The 24668-nt window shown below is 45.0% G+C and overlaps 2 protein-coding genes across 2 annotated transcripts; one reads left to right on the forward strand and one right to left on the reverse strand.

Moving 5' to 3' along the window:
* The first annotated feature begins 3137 nt into the window (after positions 1-3137).
* On the forward strand, positions 3138-4822 carry ptger4c (prostaglandin E receptor 4 (subtype EP4) c). Its single transcript, XM_086204905.1, has 2 exons — positions 3138-4144; positions 4244-4822. Exons 1-2 carry the CDS (start codon positions 3284-3286, stop codon positions 4820-4822), a joined length of 1440 nt encoding a protein of 479 aa, XP_086061031.1. The 5' UTR covers positions 3138-3283.
* Positions 4823-5980: 1158 nt separating this feature from the next.
* On the reverse strand, positions 5981-23729 carry LOC147261334 (uncharacterized). The gene is made up of 4 exons (XM_086204906.1): positions 23429-23729; positions 9000-9064; positions 7521-7734; positions 5981-7441 (listed from the first exon to the last, which is right to left on the reverse strand). Exons 1-4 carry the CDS (start codon positions 23541-23543, stop codon positions 6930-6932), a joined length of 906 nt encoding a protein of 301 aa, XP_086061032.1. The 5' UTR covers positions 23544-23729; the 3' UTR covers positions 5981-6929.
* Positions 23730-24668: the final 939 nt, after the last annotated feature.

Genomic DNA, 24668 nt, shown 5'->3' on the forward strand with positions numbered 1-24668 from the left:
TGTTCTTACTGGACTCCGCGTGGGCAGATCTGTTCTACATTTCACGTTTCATCAAACATGAGAGTCCTGAACTGAAAACAACTGGATGATGAAAGCAATTCATAATTATAGCAGCTCAGAGTGGCTAATAAGACAGAAAATGAGGAGAAAATTTGACTTGAAAAACAAATTACTCCATATTGTCTTTATGTAATGTACTATGATGAATGTGTGTTCTCTAGCGCCACCTAGTGGACAGAGGAAGTGATATTTGCACCACAGTTCATGTATTAATCTGCTCCCTCATGTAAAATGAATGTCTTTACATGTTTCCATCCTTGTTTCTTACATTCTTGCTCCACAGAACAGCGACGCACTCATGGCTGCTTCTTTCACAAGCTTGTGCTCTTTGGTTTCCTCTTTTTTCATCCATCCATCCATCCATTTTCTTCCGCTTATCCTGTCAAGGGTCACAGGGGGGGGGGGGGGGGGGCTGGAGCCCATCTGTTTCGGGTGAGAGGCGGGGTTCACCCTGGACAGGTCGCCAATCCATCGCAGGCCCAAGACAGACAACCATTCACAGTCACACCTACGGTCAATTTAGAGTATCAATCAGCCTCGTCCCCTCTTGATGTCTTTGGACTGTGGGAGGAAGCTGGAGTACCAGAGAGAACCCACACAGGAACAGGGAGAACATGGAGACTCCACACAGAAAGATCCCGTGATGGAGCCGGGACTCGAACCCAGAACCTTCTTGCTGTGAGGCAACAGTGCTGACCACTGCACCACCGTGCCACCCTTCTTTCATCCAGTAATTTGAATTAGAGATGTTTCTATTTTTTAATTTTGAGCATTTGACTGACTGTGTATATTGTAGACACGCGAGCAGGCCGGCTGTAAAGGTGATATTTAAATCAATGTTGTATTTCTTTTCTGTTGCACTAGATGGCACAAGAACTTTATATTGAAGCAAATGACCTTTTCCAATATGAAATGGTTTGATTTATTGTGACAGTCACAAAACATGTCACATTTGTCCCTGCTCTCCCCTGATGATGATGGTGGAGGAAGATGCAGCAGGCACGGCGAGCTGTTAGCGGAACGACAGGCGACAGGCCGCAGCCTTGGCTTGTCAGTGGTAACAAACAGAGCTCAACATGTGCAGCATCAAATCACAGCACATTTCATTATATCTTATTAAAAGGACAAAATTGTGCCGCCAGACTCGAAATGCTCCTGAGGAGCTCCAAACCAATAATACGTCCAAAAATGTCAAACGATCCGTCTAAATATCAGCATCATAACAGGCCTCGAATCTTATTTGTGGGTTTATTTTCTGTCGTACATAAATAGGCTGTTTTTTTGTTTTTTTTTATCAAATCTTAATTTTGCATCACGTCCCCCCCCAATATCTCTTCTTATCCCACTATTTACTGATTGAATTGCCATCTTGGGTGACAGAGAGTTTATGAATCACTGCTAGAAACACAACAAATCCCAGTAGAACTTGACAATAAGGTCTCTCTTTTTCAGATAGCGACTCATAAACCGATGCTACAGAGGAACAGAGATAGAAATATTGTCTTGAAGCAGGCAATCGATTGCCCAGCAATGATTGTTAACACAGCAGCAGATGAATATTTGGCCTGCAGCTCAGATCAAATGTGATTCTGCATGAAAAATAGCATGTTTCTGAGGAATATTCAGTTATTGATTATTTTTAAGTTTAAAGTTATACAGCCTACTGATAGGCTTTTTATTTGTTATTAAAGGAACCTGTGGAATACTCGTCAGTATTAAGAGCCATGAAGGTTGAGACATATTTCTCGGTTCAATGAACGACAGCCTCAAACTCAATTTTAATAAACAGCAGAAACTGACACTCCCCTTTGGGGTCGGCAGATAATTAGATGTTCATTTATGCATCTGTTTGTTTTCAGTTGACTACTTCAGCTCCCAGGGGTGTTTGCACTGCACAGTCGTATCATTCAAAATAAAAATTCCCTAATCTTCCTTATAATACCTGTTAAAGACACTCGTATGAAAGAATACAATAAAACTGAAGCCCAGAAATCACCTGAGTGTTGGTCAGGCTGACCCCTGCAGGCCTTTGTGGAAGATTTCCCCTCCTTTAAGTGTATTCAAGCAGCCATGTAAATGTATGGTGGGTTCCTTTCTGATTCCTCTTCTGCTGTAAAGCAACCCTGACGCAGGTCTGTCTCTCCCAATGGTCGAAACCAGTCACCACACACACACACACACACACACACACACAGAGCAGCAGCCATAAATTCATGGAATAAGTAATATCGACAGTTGGTCCCCATGAGGGCACTTCTGGGGAGCGGCACTATCTTTGACTGATGTAGACCACCTTTCACTGTCATCACACACACACACACACACACACACACACACACACGCGCGCGCGCGCACACACACACGCACACACGCGCGCGCGCGCGCACACACACACACACACACACACACACACACACACACATGATTTGAACTCTTCTAAGATGTTTTCATATGTCAGTGTCATTCAGGACTCATTTGTCCTGGGTGGTGACATCGATATTTAATCAGACTTATGGAGGTGTTACCAGTAAAGTCACACAGAAGCGGAGAGTTTGGCGTCCTGGTGCGGATTCTGTTGGCGGCGCTGACCGTGGTGCTGAAATTTGGACTTTGTGGTGAGACACGCAGCAACCAGAAACTCCAAATGTTACTGATCACGCAACGCAATTCATCAAACCCAGAGAAGCGTGATTCCCTGTCAGTCCCTAGGACGGAGAGTTCGCCACATAAACATCGTTGGAGCGCTGCGGCCACAAGTTTCCCTGATGTGCGTTTGCCCTCCACAAATTACTGTATTTAATCATCATAGCTTTTATTGTAGGTTTTGCACCAGACGGCGTCGCTGCTGGCTCGTTACTTCTATACGTGGCGAGCAATGACAAGTGTTTTATATTGATTAGTTTCTCTGGCTCCAGAAATTTGATCCTGGGAAACCTGGGTTGCTGAGCCTAAAGCCCGCACGTCACTGTCTTGACATCAGCACTCGTCTTAAATACCCGCAGCAGCAGCCAGCAGAGTATAAACACAAGCAGCCACACCTTCCCTCGGAGCCTGCTGCAGCCACGCTGTGACTGGGAGAGCGTGAAGCATGGACCTAACTTTGTTGACCGACTCAGAAGCAGTTTGATTTACTTTAAGAAGAACTTCGTGTTCACAGTACAAGTTTACAGACCACCACAGGACCTTCCTGCACTCTCGTTCTTGTGCGTAATTGTGTTTAAGAATGATCAACGACACCGTCGCTTTTGGTGAAGTGGACGCGAATGTTTCTGAGCCGCTGCCGCCTCTGTCCCTCATTCGCAACCACAGCGAGTTCCCCGCGCTCCGGCTGGAGTCAAAGTCTCTGGTCATTTCGGCCACCATGTTTGGCGTGGGAGTCCTGGGGAACCTCATCGCCATTGTTGTGCTGTGCATCTCCAAGAAAGAGCAGAAGGAAACCACGTTCTACACTCTGGTCTGCGGGATGGCCATCACGGATCTTCTGGGCACCTGCTTCACCAGCCCGGTGGTCATCGCCACCTATGTGGCGAGCCGCTGGCCAGGAGGAGCCCTGCTCTGCCACTTCTTCTCCTTCTCCATGCTCTTTTTCGGCTCCGCCGGTATGTCCATCCTATGCGCCATGGCGGTAGAGCGGTACTTGGCCATCAACCATGCATACTTCTACTCCCAGCACATAGACCGAACCATGGCGCGCTTCGCGCTCCTCGTCACCTACCTGGTGAACGTTGGTCTGTGCATTATGCCCAGTTTTGGATTCGGACAGCACGTCAGGCATTACCCGGGAACGTGGTGCTTCCTGGACTGGAGGGCGATGGACTCGCTGAGCGCCTGCTATTCCTTACTGTATGGCGGGGTGATGCTGCTGTTGATAGCGGTGACGGTGCTGTGTAATCTGGCGGTGTGCAGGTCGCTGGTGGGGATGAACCAGAGGACTGGAATAGTCAGGGCCGAGCTGTGCGAGCAGGGCGGCTCACGTCGCAGGTTTCCCCGGCTGCCGTCGGTCACCTCAGCAGCGGAGATCCAAATGTTCTGGCTTCTGGTCTTCATGACCATCGTGTTCCTGGTCTGCTCCATTCCTCTGGTGGTAAGAACACATCATCCAACCAAGTATTTCATTACTTACGAGGCTTGTGCCAACACTATTCTGCATGTTTATTCTAATCTAAATGTCTGCGTGTGGCAGGTGCGAATCTTTGTGAACCAGCTCTATGACCCCGCGTATATCTCCGCTGGGGGCAAACCGGACTACCGGAGCGACCTGATGGCGATCCGCTTCGCCTCATTTAACCCCATTCTAGACCCCTGGGTGTACATCTTGTGCCGGAAGAACCTGCTGTTGAAGGGCTGCGAGAAGCTGAAGAGGACCGTGACCCGGTCTAAGGAGGGTCGTGATGACAACATTGGCGGGGCATGGGGTCAACACTCCCCTCCGTCTTTAAACAGCAATGACACCAGTTATGCGTCATTACGCAGAACCAGTTTCAGGAACGACGTGGAAAGGCGGTTGCCTATTCAGAATTCGTCCTTTACAGACTTTGCTATGAGACAAGCGTGGGAGTACGACACAGCCCGGGTCAACTTCCACCCGTTCAGCGTCGAGTCCACAGCAATCATCGCGTGTGAAGCGGAAGTAGTAGCGGGATCCAAACAGGAGGTGACGGAGAAGGCGTCTCCGCTCCGGTCAGAGCAGGTGAGAAGAGGAGACATCGTCACTTGCACGTTTAGCACGCCAAGTTCCTGTCAGTCAGCCAAATACCTTTGATGGACGGTTTCTCAACCAACATGCAGACAAACTGATCTCAGCAGAGGCAGCTACGGCACGCACACAGCAAACTTTACATGTTCCAACTTGGATCAAGTTCACGTCAGACGGTTTGAATCCAGCACCGGAGCAGCAGCAGCTTCTCAGATCAAACGGAACAGACACCAACGTGCATTTCACCTCCATAATTCTAGCTCAAGCCCCTTTGACAGCAGGATGGAAGTACACTCGAGAGCAGGATTTTGCGTTGTATCGTCCAGTTTTACATGCAACAGGTTTTCCTAAATTTGGATGCCAGAAATACAAAAAAAAAAGCAACAACAAAAAAAAAAACCCGAAAACGAAAAAATAAATAAATCAGCTTTATAGTGAAATGATGTGATTGCATGAGGGTAGGCAGGCTACCAGCGGTTAAGGTGTCAGCAAGCATCCAACAGCTGAGGCTATCAGATGTTATGAAGCCTGGTGTGGTTTCCAAACAGGGGAACTGATATCATTATACCCCATGGGTACAACTGCAGGTTTGAAAGTATGTATGAATCCTATAATGTGCCCTTAGTGTCTTCATACAACACACTGTGTATTTTGTTTGTTTGTTGTTGTTGTTTTAAATCTCCATGCTGCTATTTTCTCTGTGCCATACAACAGTGATGCAGGGACAACAGAATGTAGACATTGTTGTTGTTGTTGTTGTTGTTTTATAAGTTGGCGTATAAAGTTTTTGATAACGGCAAATTTAAAGAGCCAAAGCGAACATATCAAGTGTCCAACAAAAGGAGAGAGGGAAAAAACAAACCTGTTGCTGAGCTGTGGTGTTTGCTGGATTGTTGGTGGGTCTGTGCAGAGAAATAAAAAAGTAGACTGATGAGCTTTTTTTTTTTTTTTTTTTTTATACAGCTGACAAGTTAAAAAAAATCCCTGTCGTCCTTTGTTCGTGCTCACTCTCGGCCAGCAGGTGGTGCAACAACATCGAACAGTTGAAGCTAACTGAACAGACTGGCGAGTCTCATGCCTTGGAATAAATAATGACCAGGAACAACCAGGAGTATATTCATCAGAACTTTATTCCCTTGGAGGATAATGCCATACAAAAATAAAGAAAATTTATAATAATTTTAATAATAATATTAATAATAATAGCAATAACAATAATAATAATGGTAGAGTGTATCTGAATTACTCAATGGCTTTCAGGTGATAACTATTGAGATCTTGTCGTATGAATATTTTAGGTCTTTGCTGTATGTCTGGACCTAATTTTTGTTTAAAAGACCACAACAATAATCAGCTCTCAGATACAAATGCGTACGACTCACAGTGTAATTTCACTGTAGGTCGATTTGTCAGGAAATTATTACAATTTTTAGTTAAAGTCTGTTAAAGGAGATTTCATAAACCTTGGAGAGATGGAAAGGGCTTTCAGTCCAGGTCTGAGAAGTTATGCACCTTTATAAAGTATGGGAGCAGATGTAACATCAACTCTTGGCAATAAATAGATATCTACAATACAGTTAATAAAAACAGCTCTCATATGAAGCTATAATAAATAAATAATTTATCAGAAATAAATATATTTTACTTTAATACAGTAATACATGAAGATGCATGGCATCCATTTGGCTGAGCTCACCTGAACATGAAAAATAATACAATATAATGTGAAAAAATAATAACAATGACTTCAGGGAAGAGCTGGCTTCATAGTGATGATGGCGTCGGTCTTTTTTTTCGAGTTCAAGCACAGTGTCAGTGTCAGTCCTCCTGCTTCGTCTCTTTACCTCCTGAGCTTCAGTCTTTGAGTGTCAAAACTGTCAGTTGGTCCACTGCAGGAGTAAGAATCTCTCTGGAGTGACCTGCTTCAGTCGCACAAGTGGAAACACACAGAACAAATCCAGACTCCCCCCGATGACCCCTGAGTCTTCCATCTTGACCTGTGACCTCTTGCCTACGCCCAGACCTTGCTTCGCCCTCTTAACGGGAAATAATCCACAGGAAATGACCAAGTGGCCTCCGTCACTTCCTCTGCTGCGTTTTACAGCGCCCCCTCCAGGATCCAGGACTTCCTGCACACAGCTCCTTCCTGCTCTGGATGGTCTCCTTCATCTCTTCAGCCCATACACATGCAGCTGGCAGCAGATAACGACTGGATGGTCCTCCACGTGGTCTGAGCGTCCATGAAGGAAACCGGCTCGTACCGGTCCGGCCGGCAGCAAGGGTGGTTGCTGACCTTGCGGGCGGTACGGCGGGGCAGCGAGCCGTTCTCCAGCAGGGCTTTCAAGGCTAAATCATAGTTTGTTCTGGAAGACTGGCAGGAGCCCACACAGAACTTGAAGAGGACGATCTCATCTGAGTCAAAGCCCAGACCCAGGTCCCGGACCTTCATCTCTCTCTTCTCCACACGGCAGTCCCTGCTGCTCTGTTTCAGCTGCTTGTTTTTACCTCGACCCTTTCTATCGCTCTTTCCTGTCTCCTCCTCCTCTTCCTCTCCTTTCTTCTTCCTCTTCTTCTTTTTCTTTGGCGATCCTTTAGACTGAGATTCTGAGGGATCAGAGGATCGCGGGGAGCGCCCCACCCAGCGACTACTGGGATGGTCGTCCACCTCGTCTATCACAAAGGGGTCTGAAACAGAGGCAGAATGACGAGTGAATACAACAGAACTTCCAAACTCTCCCTCTACTCTGTTGCTGAGCTTCGGTACCGTATAGAGCATTCCACGTGGAGTAAGGGTCAGCATCATCTTCCTCATCCTCCATCACCTCCGCCACCGTCACAGGAAGCTCTCGCTCCTCTCGGCTCCCCAGCAGACCCACAGCGCCACCTGAGTCTGCACCCGCGCCAGCAGCACCCACACTAGCTCTCATACCAGCCCCCTGCACCAGCGGCAGCAGGGACAGAAGCACCCAGAGCAGCACCTACAGGAGACGGAGGACACGGGGGGTGTGAGAGGGAATCCTGTCATGGTTGTGAACAGTAAATAAAAGAGAAAAATGAAGACAAGCGCTTGCGAGATGAGCACCTTCTTAGAGACAAGCCGGCTGATACTTGTGCATTTAACCATGGGCTGATATGATTTATGGTTTGTCCTGTAGTGAGAACCGAATCACGTCATTTGAATCATGATAACGATGATGCAACTATAAAGATATCAGCGCTCATCAGGGGTGGCGAATTAGCTTCAGTTGTTTGCCCAGGACGTCAGACGACGCCTCTGCATCTCTTGATACATTAACGAAACTCATATAAAAGGTAACATTCCGAATAATAATATTCTTCAGCTGAGAAAATCTATAATGTTCATTTGTGAAGCTTATGAGGATTTCTTTTTTTTTTTGTGGCTGTCCTGAGAGCTCAACACACTGCAACTTAAGACAAAACACAAGCAAATTATGAAAGCGCCATCATCGATTCCACGACGGCGACGGTTAGAAAATGTGGCGCGGGCATTAGAGGAACAGTGCAAATGACATTAAAAACTATGGAAATGTTTCCAGAGGGAATTTAAAGTGATGAATGGATATGCTTGGTTTGTGACCAGAGCTCGTTATGATGTTACTGAAGTCTGAGATAAATGTGTCTGTGGGTTTTTTTTTCATCATCGGAACCAAAATCCAATTTAGAAAAAAAAAAAAAAAAAAAAAAAAGACAGGCCAGACAAACTATTCAGACATGTTGATCACTTTCAAGTGCCCTCTAGCAGCGTCTCTGAGCTGCGTGTTCTCTAACTGCTGCCCTCGTGCTGTCAAATTTGTGTGTTTTTTTCTTTAATTGCAGTTTGTCGAGCACTCAGGGCCACAGTGCCTTACCGAGAAACCCTTCAGAGGCTTTTTAACTGAGCGCTTGTTCAAGCCCTTTTCATCAAAAATGATCTCTCCAGTTAAATATCTGCTTCCATTCATCCCTGGATCAATTTTTGTCCCCTAAATTTTGCTAGGAGAGCTTCAGGTTTCACTCTCAGTTCTTTATGGAAGTCTTGATTTGTGGTCTCGTGGGAATGGATTTCATTAACAATTTATATCGACGCGCATCTCAGCCTCCGGTTTATAGAGGTGTGTGCATAGAAATGTAAAACGGGAAGGGAGGTTATTTGGAGAGATGGCGATTTCATTTATAGAAAATAGGAATAAAAGACTGAAAGAGGAAAAATCAACTTTGGTCAGGTTGTTTGTTTCTGACAAACCTTTGCTGATATTTCAGAGGTTATCACCTGTCTGTCCCTCCTGCGAGCTCTCCATCTGCTCCCACCTGGAGAGAATAAGAAAGAGAGAGAGAGAGAGAGAGAGAGAGAGGAATGTAAGAACTAGAACAAGGCTTCACTCTGTAAACGTTCCTCTTCCCAGAACTCTCTTTGTAAAGGGTAACATAAACTAAGGACACAACATGCGGGCAATAAGATGTCTATACATTCACAATTGTCCAGGTACAGTAAAAAAAAACAAAAAACAACAGAGCCCCTTGGGCCTCTGAACAAGCAGACGTGCCAAATAAATCACGTCCTCGTGTTTGTTGCTGCGTTTGCTGCCAGCTTGTGCGGCTAGTGTTGGCTTGTCGGTTCATACATCCATGCAAACAGCCCTGGTCCAGCAACAAAAGGCAACATCTGCGATATACTTGTAAGAGCATTCTTCAGGGTTCCTCCAGTGGCAGAGGCACAAGGCGGGGGAGGAGGGGAAGGCAAGCACAGTGAGAGTGCTTCGCGGAGGTCCCAGACAAAAACCACAGACATGCAGGGCAGGTGATAAGAGGTGTCACGGACGCAGATGTTTATATATAGTACGTGCAGTGCTGAGGGTTGCAGCAGCCGACCCGTCCCAGAACACGAGGTCTTCAGCTTCTTTTGCCGCCCCACAAATGTCGGTGGTGGTCAGAGAGCATCGGGACATACTGACATGCTGACATACTGACATCTAACTTGCCAGTTTTGACTCCTTAAAGGAAGCTTTTGGGATGAAATAGAACAGAGCTTTGGTCTTCCTCTGAAGATGGAGTTCCTTATGGAATTATAGAAGTTAATATTTTCATTCTACAGTTTAAGGACTTCTCATTTGCGTATATTTAACAGATTGTGCAGGTTTGTGACGGACTGTGTCAGAGGTGTTCAAGGACACACCGTGACCACACTGAGCACAAGAGTAAAAGTGTCACCACTTTACATCACAACGAAACAGGTTACAGTGAAACATATCGTAGCTGACTAGCCAGTGAACCGAGGTTCAAGCTTTCCAGAGGCTGGATCTCACCAAAGGGTATCAAGGTCGATGAGAAATGAGATGCATTGCGACGCTTCTTCACTCATTTGTGATAAATTGGTCCGTCAATGATCAGAAATCAAATCAGATTGTTGATAGAATTCAGCTTTTTGGCATAGCAGATTGATTTTTAACCCCAGTGAGTTTAGATTTTTGTAAATCTGACCAAAATTACTTTGGGAGGTTTGAAATCTGAGTCCTAATCAGACCTCTGCTGCTTCATCTCAGTCTGGAAGCTCAAACTTCAAGTGTCATTTCTCCTCAGATGTTGGCTGCTCTGGGCCTCGTTTCCACGTAGTTCTGTTTTTACACAATGTGAATCAACCAGAAGTCTGTTCATTCTGATTCCGATGTACACGCTAAACTCCTCCTTCCTCCTCCAGAATATGGTCTGCCTGTTGATAAAATCAACTTTTGCCACGAAGTTCAGATTGGTTGTGGACACTCTGTCAGCTAAGACAAGCTAACAGGCGACGAGGCGTCCGCAGCCTCTGAAGTAATTGAGGATATTCATCACAACTTGGTGTCGAAAAACAGACGAGATGAGCCTCGCACCCCGGGAGCGAGTCAACGGATGTTTCTGTCACCTTCCCAGGGGAAAATTCTATGTGTATACATAAAATCACAGCCACCAGACATCCATATGTGGAAGTAGGATATTAAGATTGTTTCTGGACACAACAAGTCCGAGGTTATCGCTTGCAATTTAAAGTATGGACAGGAAAATCCTAGTGTCTCAATTCACATTAGCCTGCAGTCTGAACAAGCCTCAGACTGAGCTTTTACAAGTGAATTTACTTTTCATAATTCATTTTTATAGAGAAAGTTAAGTGCCACCAAAAAAATGGAGAAAACACACAAACAATCGACTCACATGCCGTGGCAGAAGTGTCAGAACCAGCAACTGACTCTTTGAATTTTACTTGATTTTATAGCTTCAAACATGAAGAACAGATTTATGTAAGAACCTTCGGTCTGCAGAAAACAGCACTCTTATCACCCTCCAGAAGCTTTGCATAACCTCGGCGATGAACTACAGCGAGAGCATAGTAACGTATTCAAGCATTTACTGTTCTTCAGGCGCTTGTTGATCTCACTGATACGTGGTGCTCTATGTTTATTTAACAGCCCAAAACAATCCCAGCAGTTCTGTCTGAGCACCGACATGGAGGACTGACAAAGGCCTGGTGATTACAGGTCATGATAAGAGCAAATGCATTTATGCAATCCTGTTCCAGCTGGAGTCATCCAAGGTGCAGATACTGAGGGGTGGGAGAGGGACCGAGACGATGAAGAGAGACAAGCGGATCGTAATTCAGACAGACAGACCCCCGCTGCAACCTAAAACCAAGTTTTGTTGACTCCTCGGCCTTCTGTCTTCCTCTGACTCAGATCTGATTTAAAGGCTGACAGCAGGACCCAGGCGGGACGGAGCGAGGCAGCAGACTCCCCTCACACGTCCTCGCTCCGTCTCAGAAGAAGTGACTTCCCTGGTTTTTAACGCCCCAGCTGGGAGTGTTTAGCCCCCTTTAGATCAGCACGCTGGCAGTCTACGTAGGCCTGTCTGCTGGTTCCTTTCACCCCGGCACTCTGGAGCTGTTTACAGCCCGACGCCTCAAGCCTCCTCAGGGATGAGGTGGGAGGGGGTGTTGAGGGGTGGAGGGTGACACAAACTCACTGATGGCGTGTGTGTATTCAGTTTCTGACCCACCAGCGTGTGTGTGTGTGTGTGGGGGGGGGGGGGGGGAGCCACGCTTGAGGCTGATTACAGCTTTCAGTTTGTCTGTCAAGCTGCAGGGAGCCGAGATCTTGCCACCTCTCATTTACGGTGTTAATCCTCCACGCTTCGGTTGTTGTTCACAATTAGTTAAGTGAGTAAATCTTCCTGCAGGAGGAACAACCTATAAAGACGGAGCCAGCTACTATTACTAGAGCTCAGTCTGCTGGTCATTAGCATTTCAAACATGCTGGGAGGGAGTTGATGTGATTTACTCTATTCATTTATACAGCAGAGGTGGAAGGTATCAGCTTTGAACCAAAAGGCTGCCAGCACCGCAGTCGCACCAGCTAACAGAATACCTGCACTGACGGTCAGCGCCCAGCAGAGTAGATCTGCACTTGATGCTTCAACTTAAAACCTTCTTCCGTACAAAGCCAAAGCACAGTAACCACATATTTAGACAGGAGAGCCTTGTTATCGGTGGGAAACTGCTGCGGCTGAAAACTGGCTAGTTGGTGAGACGCGGTTTCCTCAGAAAGCATGTGATACCACACACATTCCACATCAAAAGGCCTCCGATGATAATGTGGAACAAAAACAACAGAGTCAAGTGATAACCGACTGCTACCTGTCAGTGCGTTTTAAAGCATCCTTTAAATTACTTTTTCATTTAAAAGCAATTATGTAACAAAGAGTCTTATTTGCTAAAATGGATAAAATGCCGAAAAATACAAGAATGCACTGAAAAAGCTAAAAGGTGGGATCAAATAAAACATTTTAAAGGTACAGTTTGTAACCAGTCTCAACAAGCTGGTGCTGCATCACATCAGTAGGGGGCAGTGTGTATTTAAACCTCTGGTGTGAGAGGCCAGGGAATGCTCACTCTGGCATGAGCTGAGGGGCAAACTCTCATTCTACGAGTGCATTGTCACACAACACACACCTATGATCATAAAATTTCAGAAAAACACAAAACCCAAACAAAACAAAAGGTTGGTGGTTTTCTTCTGTCTGGGCCGCCGCTCCCTCACGAGCTAGGATACGATCAGCTGAGGTATCGCCCCAGTATCCCTGCAGCCACCTGGTGCCGAGCTCCGTCGTAGTTGTTAACAACCGTACGGGTGAGGATAAAATGACTTTAAAATCGTATCTTAAAGGAAAAAATAAACAATTTACAGCCAACAAATATTCTCTGATTAATTATTTGAATTCTTACATTCATTTTCAGTGAATATTTTATTTGTAAGTTATGTTTTGCCTGTCCTACACACATTTAGATGATCAACGTGCGCACTACCTTGGGGTAGTTTTATGTTGTTATCATTATTATTTAGAATGATTTATGTTCGGCCCGTGACAACGATTAATCATCAGGTATGAACATGGAGGTTTTACCATGCTAGCGACTTATACTGTCGACTACAGAAATTTGTATGTAATGATACGATAATTCAGTTGAAGATGTTACTCGGTCACATCTCTGCCAGGAGCACGAATGTGTTTGTGATTAGTGACCCGGGTGCCTACTGTATACTGTTACACCCTCAGATTTGCAGACAGAGCTCTATAAACCTCTCACCTTGTTCAAAAAACAAAAAACAAAAAAAACCCAGCGGTCTAGTGTTTCACCTCCTCTAAAGGCCAAACTTTTCTCATAATATCCTTTTAATAAAGACACAGTATTGTTCTCTTCTGCGCACGTGCATGTATGCGAACTGTTCTGACCTCAAGCTTTAACCTGTCACTACGGTGATTGCAGGAGCGAGGAGGAGAGAGCACTAAATCACCGCTGGCTCAATAAAAGACACCTGCAGTGTAAAAGGAGATGAACACCGGGAGAGCTGTCTGATCACTACCAGACCCTCAGAGATCCATGCGGAGGTCCTGCAGTACGGTCCTACCTGCTGTGCACGCCTGTGCCCCACAGTTCTGCATACACGTATCCAGAGCAGCGTGGAAGCGCTTTTTCATAGCAGTTGTCAAGGTTACAACTACGCCCAAAATATATGTAGCGAAGGCTTGGAAGGAATTTAACCATGTGCCTGAGATATGGCATTGAATAAAGGACTGAGAGTTGTTTTCTCCAAACCCCGCAAGGACAAAGTGATGTTGACCTTTGACCTTATGATACAAAATGTCATATATAATACTTTCAGATTTGTGTGAAATTTGTCATATAAATTATTGCATTATAGCTAGAAACAGGACTTTTTAAGGTCTGTGATTCTCTAAAGTTTTTCCTGAAACATCACAACATAAACCCAAAAGCATAAAAGCCTAAACTGAGACTGTTGACGTAAAGAAAAACTGGGCAGAACTCAACTTCCTTCACACCTCAGGTTTGTTTGTTCTCCTCTTTTTTCGATCAGGTTTGTAAACTTGAGCGTTTTTGGCTTGTCGTTTCGAAAAATCCAAGCAAACCAAATCGTGTCACTCCCACGGGAATGCTCACTGAGTTCACTGGTCAGAGGAGAGCAGAGAGGTCATGTGATCAGCAGTGCATGGATCTTCTTCCATGCTAAACTGCTACAGTTTGGATGCTCTGACACATCCAAAAATACAAAATTCACCTGGTTACGGGGCTCTTTATGCTCAGACGCTGGTAGTTGGTTCAGACTGAGGTTGGATCATGTTCTCACCACGACAAAGCAACTGCACTAGTGTTTTTTTTGGACCTCTATCAAGACCACCTCTTCAACGGGGTCTTGGTCCACTTGATTAAACCACTTTTTCTGTCCATATTTGCTCAATTGAACCACTCAGACAGAAAACTCTCGTTTCGTTCTCCTGTTCAGACCGCTGCATTTAAGGCTTCATACAAACTGAACGTAAAACGCTAAATATTGATTGTGCCTTCTCTATTCAAGGAAGCTTCAGAGTCTCAAGAGGAAAAACTAAAGGTGAGGACACAGAGTACAATAAAAAAAAGTCACATGATAAGAGTGAAGAGAATTTAAATGGGTTATTGTGTGACGAAAGGAAAAAAATGGGAAAAGCTAATTGAAGCAGTGAATGGGAGAAGTATAAAAGCAGAGATAACTCAAGGAGGCGAGGGAATGTCAGGAGGAGAGCGTAGACTGAGGCCCAGTCAGCCTGTAATCCCATAATCCCAGGCAGGCAGGCAGGATGTAATTGCTCGTTAGTGCCAGTTTCCACTCGGAGGCCTGTCACTGCTGGAAAACCACAGAGCGCTGCCAAAATGAGAAACAGATAGCAGGTCCCATGCATCGGTTCACCTCCCCACCCCCTGATACACTGTGTGTGTGTGTGTGTGTGTGTGTGTGTGTGTGTGTGTGTGTGTGTGTGTGTGTGTGTGTGTAGCCCCTCATATCCTCTCTCTGTCTCTGTTTCTGTCTCTCTCTCTCTGTTCTTCCTTCTTTCTGAGAATCCTTTGCTCTGTCACACACATGTACACTCTGTCAACGTCTTTCTTGCAAATACAGTTGAGCACACGGGGGGGGGGGGTCAGGGTAATCAGAAGTGCAGACACTGGCGAGCCTGGGTGGTGAGGGCTGGTGGGGGGGTTATCTGTGTGACCCCCTTCTCTCTATGTGGGTTGTTCTATTAGCACATCCTGTAGGTGTGCGAGGTTCTTTCAGCCAGACACAGAAAGTAAATTATGAGAAAGGAAAAAGCAACGAGGGGAACTCAGCAGATGACAAATCCACCAGGAGGTGGTCGACATAAACTGACGGGTTTCATTTCAGCGTCTCTCTTCATACCACCAGGACAGCTGATGTTCACAGACTTCTTAGTGCCCACCCAAACAGTCGAGTAATTGGTTGGTTGGATCACTCGTTTCAAATGTCAAACTATTAACACAAGTTTCAGTCTTCCTCTCCAGTGTTTCGGTGAATTACACCACATTTTAACATCTCATAGACTCAAACAAACCATTTGAAAATCTTGAGTGTGACTCTTTCATTATTTGGACAAGTCTTTCAACCTGAACTGGTAGATTTATTTTCAAGCACAACAAGCTGTAACGTTGTGTGACATCAGAGGAGCAGTTCTGATCCAATTCAGAAACACATCTGCCGATACTGTCTGATACCAAAGCTCTTTTTTTCTAAAATATTAGTATCATTTGTATTGCTGCTGTCGCCGGCAGCCGTGGTAAGCCACGCGGTTCTTAAATGTATTCCAGAGAAATGGACTGGAGACGTTTCTCATATTACGAGACGGGGGTTTCATGGTCCAGTTCCAGAGTCTGGATCAGCACCATCGATCAGATTTTTCGATCCATGCATGAAGTCAGCTGATATGTGAACAGGCTGGCAGCGCGTTTCACCGAGGGATTCATTTAGCTGCCTGCTGTGGCTGAAAATGTGAGAGCCAATATCAGGCCATAAAACCAAGACAATAAGCTAAAGGAGGCTAAAACAGAGATGGTGGGTGATGACTCTCCTGATTCATCACTAATCTTTCCCATTATTCCCAGTCAACCCGTCCAGCGCTGGTATAGGAACAGTGATTACAGCAGCTTTAAGACACATTTTTGTAATTTCACGGGGATTATCTTTACTGGCTTGTGCGGGGTTAACTAGCCAAAGATTACGGGGAACAGTACACCTTCTGAGCTTTGCCTGAAGTGACAATACAACCTGGAGCTCATTAGAAGCACTATTAGAGCTCACCTTATTGGCTGCCTGATGATAAACCTGAATGATTAGTGCTTCACTCCACCGACCCTGCAGCTTTTTCTGCACTTTAAAGAGGAGCGCTGCAGAGAAACGTGTCTAATGGCTCTTTGGAGGGATAAATGAAGCTTTCTGTAGAGAACAATGTGTTTGAAGTGTAACAGTTCTGGACCAATGCCCTCACACATGCAGGTTTAAGTTGCCAAAGATGCTGTGGAGAGTTACGGCAGGTCATTAAAGGGCCAGAGCAGCGGGTCACAGCAAGAGAGATAAAATACACAAGTCAACGGTGTATAAAGATGTCATGCATGACCAGTGTGTTCACCTCCAGTTAAAGATGGCCCCATGAGGGAAACATCCTCTCGCTGATGGAGGAGAGCGGTAACCATGGAGGAAAATAACTGATGTATTGAGGGAACCCAGGCTATCGGCCACCGAGACAAGTTGAGAGCGTTTCCGTTCCAGCTCCTCTATTCACATCACGATGGGTTAAAGCGCCGATCTGCGCCCCGCTCGTATTGCTGATGTCACCTACTGCCAGGACCTCTGGCTTCTCACACCCCCTGAATGAATCCTGTGAATCTATCACCAAGAGTTAATGGAATCAAAATTCCAATGGAGATGTTACCTGGATAACAGCAGCTGGTTAAGTCTATGATTTCACGATTGATGATTTATTTCCCCAGTGAAGACTGACACATGACTCCAACGGATTATTCCCCATTACCTGTTTAGTAGTTTAAAAATTGTGAAATGACACAGTGTGTAGGATTGAGTGGGATCTTTTTCAAGAGTGTGAGTATACTTTCATAATCACTGCGTCACTAGGTAAAGAGAGGGTCCACCATTTTACAGTTTTGCACATTTGCCTGTCAGTGTCTTGTTGTTTACACCTGCTACACGTTGAAGACAGAAGAGGAAGCAGAGGCGGACCACAGCGCTGAGTCATGACAACAGTGAAAGTAAACTTCATTCAGAAAACCAGCGTTTTAGAGGGTTTTGATTTTACGACGATCAGGGAGAAGTACAACACCGGCAAGATGGCCACGTAGGCCGTTAGATATTAACCCTGTGTTAATCTCTTGTTCTGAAGAGGGGGGCTATGAATATTCACAGGTTGATTACTCACAGGAAGCAGCTGACCTGATCCTCCCTGTGACTGCAGCAGGGCGAGTTTCTACACCTCAGTGCTTTCATCACCGTACCTCAGGACGTCAGTGTTGTCCAAATGAACAGTTACCTCATCACTTCTGAATGAGTATGGTAACTGTAGATGAACGTATTAATCTCCCTGAAGGGATCGACAGGTTGTGAGTTCTTTTATTTGTTGTTGTTTTTTTATTGCGAGTTGAACAAGTGCTTGTTAGCGCTGGTGATTTTATATAACAGCTCAGAACTGAGGGGTCATGTGTTTATGTGAGCGAGCCTTCGAGCTTCCCCAGGATGTCCAGAAAGAGGAGCGAGTTGAGGGCCTGCAATCTTCAGTTTAACCACAAAATATCACTCTTTAACGAACTTGCGGCTAACGAGATTGTCATCCTTTTCCCTCCCGCACAGGTTTGGCTGCGTTAAGTCGGCACTAATCAATGTGTTTATAATAGTAATGTATCAGATGACGATGTGTGAGGTGAAAGCGTTTGTTTGTGGTGGCAAACCCTCGACAACGGACCATCCAACTGTTCAACCTCTCCGGAGCTTTTAGCTTCTTTTAGCTCATTGTTGTGGTTTTGCTTTCATCGGCTCTGAAAAACAGCTTCACACTGGGCAGTCTACTGTTTCACTATATCATCATTGATTGCCACATTCTCTAATCTTAGCAATTAGCGCAGTGATTAGGATGTTATTATTAGTGACAGGACTGATGTTTCATCGGTGGGAGTCTGGTTTCTCTTAAAGCCAGGACCTATAATGAATCTGCTGCAGGATTTTCCACATCACTTGTAACTTCCAGAATGGCCTCTACAAGATTAAGTGTGCAAGGTCACTGGAAAGTTGAGCTAATGTACCGTTAGCACTAATTACACACATAGACCCACAATGCAACAGACTGATACATGTCAGGTGGTCTGATCAGGTATGAGCTGGACCCATTTTCCCATGAGTGTGCAGAGATAAAGACAGCATCCTGCCATGACACATCTGGGTCTTCACTGTCTCACTCTCCTTCACCCAGACTGTTCCCCGAGTGTCCCTGACACACAGCCACACAGAGAGCAGTCAGGTGAGCCTCACCTTAAATGGGAACACATTTTAGTCATGTGGGGGACACGATCAGAGGGAAAGATTTCACTTTCCATTGTTTGTAGGGATACCAGCATCTCAAAAGGATGGAGAGAAAGAATGGATAGTGATGCAGAGAAAGAAATTAAAGCACACAAAACCCAGGATCACTGTCTTTTTTTTTGCCTTCTCGCTGTAATTTTGATATTTTCACTATATTGTACAAACACACACACACACACACACACACACACACACACACACACACACACAGTCCTCTTCATCTTTAACCACATCTTAATTCCAGCCGCCATCATTCGCCCACCCTTGCCCTAACAACCTTCTTTTGCTCCCATCTCATACTGTTATTCCTCCAAATTAAGCCCATACTGAGCTGGAGAGTAGCAATAATAAGAAGAGGTTATCTGTGACTCACTCACACTCACACACACACTCACACACACACACACACACACACACACACACACACACACACACACACTGGTCACTATTAGTGTGTCTTGTGTCTGGGTGAACCAGCTCTCTCTCTCTCCAAAGTGTTTCCGTGTCGCCCGCTTGCGCCCCAGACAGGCTGGTTTTAATGACCTGGCCTGATAGTTCAAAGCCGCCCTCAGACGCTATGATTAATGAATCTGACCTGCTAATTTCACAAGAATCCAGCTTATTGTATGAAAAAAAAACAAGCCGAGCTAGTTAACATTCTTCTGTATTTGGAATAAAAGTGTTTTTTAAGGAGGGAGATTTCCAGATAAGGACAGGAGTTCTGTTTCATCAGCAGTTCCACCAGAATTAGCTGTGTTCTAAATGACTTAAGCTGTTTGAACTTGAAGAAGTCCAAGTGCTCGACAACAACCCAACCATTCCAGATCAGAGAGAGAAAATCATTCCCCAAGATTGCTACCAAACACAGAGGAGAACAGGAGTAGCATGGGAAGCATTTGTCTGTAAGAATCCATCGAACAAATTGAAATTCCTTTTTGTCAGATCATGCCTCCTTCAATTTGCCCGGAAGGAATCAGCGTGGCTCACCGCGTCCTCTAAGCGCTTCCAGATTGAAGTTGCCCTGTGGCACTTCACGTTGCATAATCAATCTCTCTCAGCGCTCGACTGGGACAAAGAGTAACGTTACACTCCCAGCACCCATCCATCTCTGGATAGCTGATAATCCGAGACGACTGCGCCTCGGTGTAAAGGGTGAATATTTAAAGTCATCATATGGAGATTTGAGGCCCATTGCTGTATTTAACGATGCTTTTAATGTTCTCTTTAATTAGCAGTCCGTACCCTTCATCCTTCACGTGAACCAACTTTACTTAAAGGTGTTTTATGAACTCTTTAATGTTCTCGAGCAGTTAACTTGATTTATGTCGCCTGACTCTGGCTTCTGAAAACAGCTGTTTTATATTTCTCCTCACGGAAAGATTTATTTTAATTAGATGAGTGAAGTTATTGCGTTCTTAGCGACACAGACACTACAACTTTTTTTTTTTTTCCATTTCTGGGATTTCTTTTTGTTTTTTTGAGCAGATTGATTCTATAGACTGAGAGATGCCTTTTTCACTGCCGACGTCCCATCATATAGATGTTACTGATAACATCAACAATGGCTTCGTTTTATTCAAGCATCCCAATAAGTCACGAGAGCGTGAGAACGAGCCGCCATCCACATCACCAGAACTCTGAATATGAGGTCTTTACATTATCGGTCAGTCCTTAAGAGCAGGGACACAAATATCTTTTCATGACAAATATTCTGAAAATTTGTCCGACTTATCCGATCGATAAAATACAGTGAGGACACTAGTCAAAGGACGCCAAGTTCATGTCTCTGCTGTATTTTTATAATAATTTTAGAGTATTTATGAAGTGCCAGAAGTCAATGAAGTCATCTTCCCTTCAGCCTCTCAGTCGTTCCTGCTCCACAGGATTTTCTTGGCGTTGGAGCTGAATGATGAAATCTTCTGGCCTCACTAAAAATTTGCTCTCGATCGAAGTAAAAGCTGCGAAACCGAAAGTCTAACAGGATGTGAAGTCAAGTCACGTGACTTGGACTCGAGTCACAAACTTGATGACGGCAGACTGGACCGGACAGAAAGATTTGCACCTTGATTGACTTGAGTGACTAGAGATTTCACTTGGACTTGAGCCTCATGACTTCATATTCTCTCAGGCCCGAAATGTTAAAGCATATTGACATAAAAGTTCCTTATCAAATCAACTTCATTCCGAGCGTTACAGTTCCACTTTGGATCAATCTGGATGACGCGCCGATGAAAATTCTAAATCCCCGCTTGTACTTATTAGGCTTTGCCTCATTTTTGACTGAATAATTGTAACTGTGAGTCCACAGTGGCGCTGCTCAGCCTCTTTCTTACTTTTTTAACAGATTTTTGCTCGGAAATTTCACTTCAATCTGTAATTTTTCCTCCCCTTTTTGGATTCGAGAATAATCACAACACAAGTGGAAGTTCCGAGAGCAGCACGGGGAAGGAGTCTGAACCTGAGTGGGCACGTGGAACATTCACTTTCCCTCAATGAATGGGATTTTCTGTTCAAAAAATAAGGTCAGCGGTTCACTCCAGCTTAAAATATTTTAATGTTCCATTCTAGGACATAAGATATCAGTAAATACAGCAGGCATGAATTTAGAACTTTTTTTTATACGTCTTAAAAAATTGCGGTTGTTAAAAAGTATCGAGAGGAGACCTCAGAGTTTGTCAAAGGGGAACTTAAACTTCAAACTGAAAACAGAAGAAACTCAAGGTTAAAGAGGTGGTGATGAAGTGATGCATCCGTCCATGTGAAATGCAGAGAGTTTAGTTTGATGAGCATCATGTGAACTAGTTTGATAAGACCTTGAATGTGAGAGGGCTTCGTTGAGACGGAGAGGTTTCAGTGTGAAAGCTCAGACAAGGAGAAGTAGACAAGACACTGCCAGGCAAGAAGGGAAATGATTAAGAAAAAAATAAAAAGACCCAGAGGGTGTTTTGAGATTGGTACATCTTTACCAAGAAACTATGATGTCATCAGATCTATCATCAAATGAAATTGAATGAGAATCCATCCGTGACATTTTGAGTTATCCTGCGAACCGACAGACAAGCCAGCACCAATGATCACATGACCTCCTCGGCAGGGAATGTAGAGGTACGTAATTTAGCTACTTGATGTCACTGTTAGCTTTTAAAAAGCATGAGGTCCCTCATTCTCAGACCTGTGACTTGCTTGAGACCTGCAGCGCTTGGACATAGAGGACAGACGGTGTCAGAGCCTGTTTGCTACCGCAGACATATTGAAGAGGACCTCTCTATCTAAAGGAGTGGTAAGAATGGTAAGTCACTGCGTTGCCTTAATTAAGAGTGTTACACTGAACAGCACACGAGCACAAAAAGAGTTAAACCCATAAACAGCAACAAACAGTCTGCTTGCTCTCGTAAAGCCACATGCCAGTTAAAACAAACCAGACCACACATCAGGAGGCCGCTGGTAAAGAGAACTCTCCGGCTCTTGGTACCTGACCCTCGGTGGGGCCGCTGACCCCGTGACCTCTGACTGCAGGAAGTGAAAGCTGTGGCAGCGTGACGGTGGAGTGTGAGATGTCTGAGAGAGTCGACACTCTCGCGTTCAGCCTGAGAACAGAGCTGATGTTTTAAAAGACGCAAGTGAAGGAAAAACAAGGTGGATTCACGACATGTTTTCAGAGCTTTTACAGGCCTTTGGAGGAGTGGGTGGGGGTGTGTAACATCTCTCACACACACACTGAGAGCAAGAGGGGAAAAGCAGGATTCGACTGTGGACGGCTGCCCTCCGACTGAGCCTCGCCTGTGTTCTACATGCATGAGAGACATTGTATGTACACGGCTGGGTGAGTCAGTGGGTCATTGAGTCAGTCGCTAAGTATGAAACTCAACAAATGTGTGAGTCAGTCAAGCATCATGTTGTTTCTTCAAATGGATAACCCCCCCACACACACAAACACACACACACACATTGCACATTTTGAGACACAAAATAAGATCAAACGTGTGTTGGCAGTGAAAACACCAGAGATGTTCTTGAAGTGACCCTGATATGGGATCACGGCCAGCGGCCCATGAAGCTGCAGCGATCACAACACTTTCATCAGAATTGGAAAAGAAATGTTCTTAACCTGCAGCACGTCACAACACCTGAAGATTAAAAGATTTCATCTGCCCCTGATCCCCTCTGTGTGTGTGTGTGTGTGTGTGTAACCAGCACTTTGATATTTAGATTTGCAGTCCACAACAGAAGAGGGTCACACTGGAGGACTTCCTGACTGAAACGGTTTCCTCTTCATCCATATGAACACTCACACACACACACACACACACACACACACACACACACACACACACACACACACACACTGATATTTGTCCTCTCTCTTCCCTCTCAGAGTCACCTTCTCGCACCCTCACACCGTAAATCAAAAAAACCCTCCATAAAACACAGTGACCGAACACCTTCTCCATCCTCCTCCCAGACGCATTTCAGCAACACTTCCAATAAATTAAGTCCCAAATTGAATCCAGCTCTCGGTGACCCTGCAGCTGGCAGGTGCGTTCAGAGAAGTTTAGAGTGAAAAGACATCAAACATCAAACGCAGTGAGCAAACATGAAGACAAGAGTCCTGAATTCATAGCAACAGAAAAATCTTAAACAATAGTTCCATAAAGCCTTCACATTTCCTTATTCAATCACAATGAAACATCCTGACAGAACCCGAACTGCGCCTTACCAGCTGCCCCGTGCGCATTCTGCTCCAAGTGCGCACCGAAGAGGTAAGGAAAGCCGCGGATCCCACGCTGGACGCAGCTCATACTTTTGGCAATCCATACGCTGCGATGTGTCATGTTTCACGCTGTCTTGTCACGGCTCGCAACTGTCCAGAGCTGGCTGACTCCTCTGAGGCTGAAGCAAACATGAAGAATCCATCTAAAAGCGGTGGGAGCGCTTAAAGCGAGAGGCGCCTCCTCCTCGGTTTTACGCGGCCAGAGTCCGTGTGTTGGGCCGGACTCCTGTCACGGCTCCCAGCAGAAACTCTGGACGAGAACAGAAGAGTGAATACACACTGTTAACCTGCGAAGAATCTCAGCTTAACACTCTCTCTCCCTCTCCCCCTCTCTCTCTCTCTTTTGAATTGGTCTTACAATTCAATGTTTTCAATCACATTTTAAGACAAAATCGTTCAATGAAATCATCTAATTTCGATTTTTGTTTTTTTCTTCAATTTTCACTTATTTGTGGAAAAAAAAAATGCTCCACCAACATCTTAAAACAAGTTTAACTTTTTTGACGCGGTTTTAAAAGGTGTATTTTAAGTGGAAATACGAAACCAATTCACTTGTTAGAGACATTTTGCAGACTCTAAGCTGTCCAGGACAGTGAAAATAAACTCTACAGACTGCTGCATGCAAGGGGAAAGTCTCGATCAAATCTAATTGGGTAGGAGTTTGTTTGCAGTGACATAAACAGTCGAACACATGGGCGAGAGGGACAAACATTCTGAACTAGAAAAATATTTGTCCTTAATTTGCTCTCTGCTTTCGTTTAATGAAGCCAGTTTTCTAGGCGTGACTCTCCCTCTTACCTCTAGTAACCTGTTCAGTCTTGTCTCCAAACAGCTCGGATGGTAAACGAGTAAACAACAAAGCGGCGGGAAATTTCTCACAACACGTTTTTGCGTCGATGTGTGCCAAGTCAAGGTCGGCACGACTGCCAAGACAGAGAGCTCGTTTCCCTGACTCAGAATCACAGAAAATGATATGTTTCCTATTCGTAATATCAGCTGGTCTGTTCAGACTTTGTGATGTTCGAACGGTACTTTCGGTCCAAACGGGTTTCTAAAAGTCCCCGCGTCACGTCTTTACGCAGCTACCTGCGTCTCCAAACGCGCCTGTCGTGTTTTTTTAAAAAGTCAGGTATCCAGTTATCAGCCTGGGCCGCTGCGGTTTGTTCTCAGGAGTCTACTACACAGT

Source organism: Aulostomus chinensis, chromosome 5, assembly GCF_037954235.1.
Source record: "Aulostomus chinensis isolate RoL2024-O1b breed Wild chromosome 5, RoL_Achi_v1.0, whole genome shotgun sequence".
NCBI lineage: Eukaryota > Metazoa > Chordata > Actinopteri > Syngnathiformes > Aulostomidae > Aulostomus > Aulostomus chinensis.